Below are 7,284 nucleotides of genomic sequence, written 5' to 3' on the forward strand. Positions count from 1 at the left end.
TAACAACTAACATTACATTTGAAATTGTGCAATTGTTATAGAAAAATGTTTTGTTATTAAAGCATACTTTTATAAAGTTTTGTGGTTGACTTTTTTATGAAAATAAGTACAAATGTTCTGTTTGAAAATATAAGGATTAATACATATATTATTTATGCCCCACTGTAGGCAATGGAAGCATCAAGTGTAACCCTTGACTGCCTCTCCTTGTTTCTTCTATCCTTATGTCTGTCTGTCTTTCTGTCAGCCCTTATGATAGTTTCCCCACTCTATCTTAACCCTCTTTTTTGTTTTGGACAAATACGAAAGAAGATTGACAGAAATGAAACAGAAAAAAATGATAAGCAATACAAGGTCAGCAAAAGATATTTGTGTCAGGAATTCAATTCTCGTCTACAGGGTTGCACTTGATCAAGGTGAGCAACACAGGTTATTTATCCCTGTATATGTTAATATTAATACTTATCCACAATTTTGTTGATTGTCAATTCTAAATCAACATCATTTCAAAATTAAAAAAAGAAAATGTGACTGAAATTTACAGACAAATGATAAGAATTCCTCATACTGATTTTAATTCGTTGTTCGGGATTGTAATACACATTTTATATTTTTCAATGACATAAGCGACATTGAAATATAACTCCTGGATGTAAGCGACAATTTTTGCCGGTAGCATTTTGCTGACATTCAAACAATCACAGAAGGGCAGGTATATATTATAAAAAAACATCTGTTGAATAAATAAATGTAAATGCATACACACATGTATATTTCATTTAATGGAGCATTATTTACAATGCAGTTAACTCCAGTCTGCAATTGCGACAGAAGATAATTTCGCTCACCATGCTCACATGTGTGAAAGTTGCAGTATATCATATGTTTGTGTCACAGGCATTTGTCTCTATTCATGTGAAGGTCGATCGTGATATCCATAATTAAAAATTATGGGTAGAAACAAAATATAATGCACCTGACCCCTAAATCTGCCTCTATGGTGTACTTTAGTAACCAGAGTAGAGAGCATAATTCTCACAAGAATACCACATACTCTGCTCCAACTCAGGCAACTGACAGAGTTATTTAGAAATCCCTGATTTGGCAATTCTTCAAATGTCCTGGAGAATGCCTCCTAAAAATACCTTAGTTTGAAAACAGGAAACATGTGTCCAGCATGAAAATTAAATTTTTTAATCCTGTTATCTAATTCTACGATGATAGATATATAAGAAGATGTGGCAAGATAGATCCTTTATTTATGGTATGAGACTAACTATGAGTGCCAATGAAAAACTTTCCATCCAAGTCACAATTATAAAAGTTAATCATTATAGATCAAAGTAAGTCCTTGGCTCAAACCTGCATGTAACAGCAAGCTATTTAAAGGGTCCAAAAATTACTAGTGTAAACATGGTAAAACAATTCAAACGGAAAAACCAACAGTCTAATCTATATAAAAAATGTGAAACCAGAAACAGTTAAGAACCACACAAACAAACAACAACTACCATGACTTCTGTACATCAGGTTCCTTACTAAGGACAGGCATGACAGGTTCAAGCAATTGCAGCAGGTTTAAACATTTTAATGGTACCAAACCTTCATCCTTATCTGAAATAATAGTGTAACACCACAAAAATCTGAAATAATAGTGTAACACCACAACATAGAAAGACACACTTTAAAATATCAATTAACATGAATTAACTCAAACAAAATGTATTAAAAGAGTGAACATGTACGCTATGGCTAAACTAATAAATTTGGTAAAATTGAGTTTATTTAATAGGGGAGACAATCAATGATATGTAAGAATTATTTCCCTTTTACAAATGTAACAGTAACTAATAATCTTTCTAGATAATATGAGGCAGGCATTACCTGTAAATGGGGATGAATAGACCACTTTCGAGTTCATCCGTCACCGGAAAAAACTCGTCAATTATACGCGCCTTTATCACCGTCATTTGTGCGTTTAGGGGCGTCGTCACTTCCTTCCAATGTTGAGCGAGTGGTTGGAAAACTATAATTCTATATTGAACGAATTATCCGGCAAATTGAATTCTCAAAATTGACAATCAACACTGCTGTCATTAGGGAATTGTCAGTAGGTACCTACAGAGCAACCATTATTTCTAGTTTATCCTGCACAAAGACAATCACCAAGACGCTTGATGAACGTAAATAGTGCAGGGATACAGGCAAGCCCCTCTATCTGGTAAATGACGTAATAAAGGCGTGCATAATTGACGAGTTTTTGCCGGTGACGGATGAACTCGAAAGTGGTCTATTATTTTTTTTGTAACGTAAATATTTGTTATAAAAAAAAAACGGAAATACCGTAACGTTTAATTTCCATTTGTGTTCTGTTTGGGATTTTACTTGTGACATTATTTAATTTATGACGTCGTGTTCAGTGTAAACAAAGAAACACAATGCATCAGGTTACGTTCATTCATATCAAAGACAGAATTATTAAAAATGAAATATTGGTTTTATGTTCCTGAGTTCCTATATTTTACTAGACTACTCAGAGTCTCACGACAAAGAGACCTGAAGAAGGAAGTAGATTTGTGCGTTCTGCACAAATGTTGGAATTAAAAAAAGCGACACAAATTTTTTTGAGCAATTTGAGTTCATTAGTACAATGAAAATTTCGGGGAATTTTCCTGTTTTTTTAAAAAAAAAAATTGAGTGATTTTTTTCTACTGCAAATGGGGACTTCGTTCCCATATTATGTTGTTTAGAGTTGAAAAAAAGAAGCTAGACAGAAGTTTGTTAATGATCATAAGATACATGTAGTATCCAGAAGTAAATTTTGTACAATCAAAACAAATCCTGTTTATCCGTATTTTACTAATTAATGGACTTTGTTTTTCTGCCGGTTAATATACATCAGTGTGTTCGAATTTGTTTGTTAGCTTTTTGGTCATGAATGTTTGTCTCTAATTTTTAATTAACTGTGCATTTGTATTCAGATATCGCAGATCAAATTTATTCGTTCATTGTGTAATCATACGTTTTTTTATTGAGTTAAGTCTGCCAATTGATATTTTATCGTTTGTTTTTCTATGTTGTGATGTTATGCTATTGTTTCAGAAAAAGGGAGAAGGTTTGGATCCATTAAAACGTTTAATCCCGCTGCAAATGTTTGCACCTGTCCTAAGTCAGGAATCTGATGTACAGTAGTTGTCGTTTGTTTATATGTAATATATACGTGTTTCTCGTTTCTCGTTTTGTTTATATAGATTAGACCGTTGGTTTTCCCGTTTGAATGGTTTTACACTAGTAATTTTAGGGCCCTTTATAGCTAGTTGTTCGGTGTGAGCCAAGGCTGTGTGTTGAAGGCCGTACTTTAACCTATAATGGTTTAATTTTTAAATTGTTATTTGGATGGAGAGTTGTCTCATTGGCACTCACACCACATCTTCCTATATCTATGTAACATTAAATTCATTCTGTGGTTAAAGTTTTTAAAGTTTTAACATGTTTAATAACTTTCTTAAACTATCCAGGATTTGTACCAAACTTGAACAGATGCAGCATGCTTGTTTATGATCTTTTATAGCTAGTATCTAGAACATGTAGAAGGAAATTTTATAAATAAATATATCCTGTTCTTCTCTATATTTCTTACAAATGGACATGGTTTTTCTTCCAGTGAACATTACATGCATACAGTCATGACAGTCTGCACTTAAAACTTTTTTTTTTATTTAAGATTCATAAACCATCCTGGATGTTTACAATCAAAAGAAAGTCATGATAGGTATCTAGAGGAATATTTATAATAATTTATTCTCCATTTTTGTTGCAAAAGTAGGCAAGACACTTGGGTTCCTCAGAACCTTTTAATTACATATTTTTGATATTATAAGTTCCTAAATACACCCTTTGCTTAATAATGTTTTGTAATTTTGTTTTGTAGAAGGACATCATGGCTATATTAGGAGTTCAACTGGTCCTTAGTCTGATCATGTTCAGCTTTCTACAGAAGCTTGGTCCGTATTACTCATTTGGACGATGGCTATTGTGCAATAGACTTGTCAGATATCTGCATCCAACAGATGAAGATCTGAAAAAAGCTGCTGGGATATCAAATGTTCCGAATGGTAAAGGAAAAAATAAAAAACATGAAAAGAAAGGAGGAGGGAAGAACAATACGCAGTCAGATACTTTCACGATTCCTCGATCAACAGAAATTTTTCTTGACACAGCAAAGGTTGAGGCAATTGATTTAGTATCGTTACATTTTTATTCAGACTTTCAGTGGTTGATGGAATTTGGATTGTGTTCTCTAGTCGTATACATAATAACAGAATTTTACTATGCCTTTTGGCCCAAGAATGAATTGAACATCAGCATGTTATGGTGTCTTCTTGTTGTCATTTTCTGTTTCAGGATATTGATATCTCAAGCTGCAGTCTACTTCAAATCAGAAGAAGGAGGGGAGAGAATCCTTTGTGTAACATTTGGATTTTTCTTCCTGGTTTTAGCCATGGGAATTCTAGTCATAGATGAAAAAATATTAGAATTTGGACTTGAACCAGGGTACCAGAATTTCTCTGAAGGTGCTGAATCTTTTCTTAAACAGCAAGGAATTGATTCACAAGGACCAATCACATTAATGACCTTCAAAATAATTCTTGCAATCATATGTTCTATAACTGGTGCCCTGTTGACATTTCCTGGACTGAGATATGCCAAAGTTCATTTAGATACATTAAACTATGTTAAGGATAGTCCATTTAAGCAGGCACTATTACACCTTAATTTTATCATGCCGTTAGTTATAATCTTATTATGGGTAAAACCAGTAGGTCGAGATATTATATGTGCCAAAAACTGGCAGGTTAATTTTAAACTTTTACATGAGGATGCGTTTGAAGTAGTCCGACTTTCTTTAATTGTGCTGTTGTTTGTACTTCGACTTGTTTTGATGCCGCCACACATGCAGGCACATTTGAATTTAGCTTACGAACATGTGCAAAGGATGAAAAAAGAAACTGGTAGAATCAGCAATTTGGATCTTCAAAGGATGATTGCTCGTGTGTTTTACTATTTGTGTGTAGTAGCTATACAGTATATTTTACCGTGTCTACTTTTACTATTCATGGTATTCCTTCAAAAAACATTAGGTAATTATAGTTGGTCAGATTTAGCGGGAGAAAATGCCCATAATTATTTTGAGGGTAAAAGTATGAGTGCACAAGCCATGTACACAGAACGAGGAAAAAGCACTGGGGATGCCGTCTCGGACACAACAGCACAGTTCACATGGGCAATTTCTAATTTACGACAGGTTTTTTCACCGACATGGTACCGTGGTTTGTTTGGATTTCTTACATGGTGGATGACAACGGCTTGGTTTACTAGTACAACATTTGGACTTTATTATTATTCTAGAGTTGCTACACAATGATTGTGTTATACAAAATACATGTAGGTTATAAATATATAAGGTTTTTGAATCAAAATACTTTCAAAAATTGTTTTACTGGTTGGAACCCTTTATCATTGCATGTATCATGTGTATGGCAGAGGCCTCCAAAATAACAAATAACATGATATATGAATAAAGGAAAGTCTTTTGTTAAATGAGTAACTAAGTGAGGTTTTTATGCATGATATAAATGATGTACATGTATACAGAGGGTCTCATTGGGGGGTTCTGATCCTGTATCCCACTTACTGTTTTGTCAGATTCCCGTATCCTGTTTACACAATGTATGTAAGCAATTCTCAATTTTTGTAATTTCCCATGTCCTGCTAGATTTCATTTCCTGTTTTCACAGCACAATAACTTGACTTTCACATGTCACCTTTATAAAAAAATCAGCAATCCTGTTTCACGCTTAGGCCCAAAAGAGACCCACTATACAATGTTGGTTTAGTCATCTTCAGTAGACTTCACATGTACAGTATGTTCAGTCAATAGTATTATTACGTTTTAAAATTTTATTAAATGCAATTTTGAACTTAAGTAAACAAAGAATTACCAGATTTTAGCTGATTTTTAGGAAAATCATGAAATTTGTTTCAATCAACATGAAGCACACCTGGTATAATCATAAGTCCATTTACATGTAGACATTGAATGATTATGCAAAATATTCCAAGATAATGATAAATATGATCAATTCCTTATTTTTTATATTTCAACATTGGTGAACGACAAATGTACCAGGACTAAATTGATATTTATGTAGAAAATGTTATGTTGACTTTAGTTTTTATATATTTTTATATATACTCGGATAAAATGCAAGTATACATGTAAGTGCATGAAGTGGGTTAAATGAATGTTTATGTAGATTTTGATTTAATATACAATGTATTTTTGAAAACCATAAACCACTACTGTTTAACCATTTTTTGAGTCAGAGGTTGATTTTTTTTTGTTTGTTTGGGGGGGGGGGGGGGGGGTCCACCAAACCAGACAAAGTATCAGTTTTGGAAGGAAACATGTCAACACAAAAGAGGGATGGGGTCTATTCCCCCAAAAAATGTACATCAACATGATCAAGGAGCTGCTGGTAAATGTAACTTTTTATGGAATGTCAAATATGGGTTCAATATTGTTTATTTAACAATGATAGTAGTGTATATATATGTCAATGGGTCATACATGTTCATCTAAATGATCTTCTGTTCAGGAATCTGTTAAAACTGTGTTCTGGTCTTATTATCAAATAGTATGAATGATCCCATGTAATTAACATTTAAATATCATTTCATGATAAATTTGGGAAATTTTTTCCCATGAAATATATGAATGTGAAGGAATGATGACGGTACCCAAATTTGTATGTTAAAGGGGCACTAGCTGTGAAAATTGTGGTCACCGATTTGACTCAAATTTTCATATTTTATTTATAACAACATAAAACATTTATTCAAAGTATCAAAAGTGTGAAATAAACATATAAATAGTTAACATCGCATAGGTTCAATAATATGTAGTTTCATTTCGTGTATTTTAGTCTATACTCCATCTAATTGAATATCTGGTTGACCTCAGATGACCATTTAAGCGATGTAAACATAAATATACTAATGATTAGATATAAATAGATTAAGCCAACACGTGCAGTTGGATTTTAATAGGTCTGATTAATTTTATTGTAAAGATAAGAAATATATGTTTCTCATCATTTTAACACGTACATGTAGAAGAACGATTTTTCGTGGATCAAATCAGTCATCAAATGATTTACCTGTGTTTCATTTTCAACGTTGACATTCCTTTCCTTTAACTCTCTTGCTGCCGGAGGGACACAT

The 7,284-nt window shown here is 33.0% G+C and overlaps 1 protein-coding gene across 2 annotated transcripts; it reads left to right on the plus strand.

Annotated features, from left to right (window-relative positions):
- The first annotated feature begins 618 nt into the window (after positions 1 to 618).
- LOC134686705 (transmembrane protein 161B-like) lies at positions 619 to 5,892 on the plus strand. Of its 2 annotated transcripts, none has more exons than XM_063546392.1 (2): positions 619 to 712; positions 3,932 to 5,891. In XM_063546392.1, exon 2 carries the CDS (start codon positions 3,941 to 3,943, stop codon positions 5,423 to 5,425), a length of 1,485 nt encoding a protein of 494 aa, XP_063402462.1. In that variant the 5' UTR covers positions 619 to 712; positions 3,932 to 3,940; the 3' UTR covers positions 5,426 to 5,891. The 2 variants fall into 2 exon arrangements, with proteins under 2 accessions (XP_063402462.1, XP_063402463.1); XM_063546393.1 differs by having other exon boundaries at positions 623 to 708; positions 3,932 to 5,892.
- The last annotated feature ends 1,392 nt before the right edge of the window (positions 5,893 to 7,284 follow it).

This window comes from Mytilus trossulus, chromosome 10, assembly GCF_036588685.1.
Source record: "Mytilus trossulus isolate FHL-02 chromosome 10, PNRI_Mtr1.1.1.hap1, whole genome shotgun sequence".
Lineage (NCBI taxonomy): Eukaryota > Metazoa > Mollusca > Bivalvia > Mytilida > Mytilidae > Mytilus > Mytilus trossulus.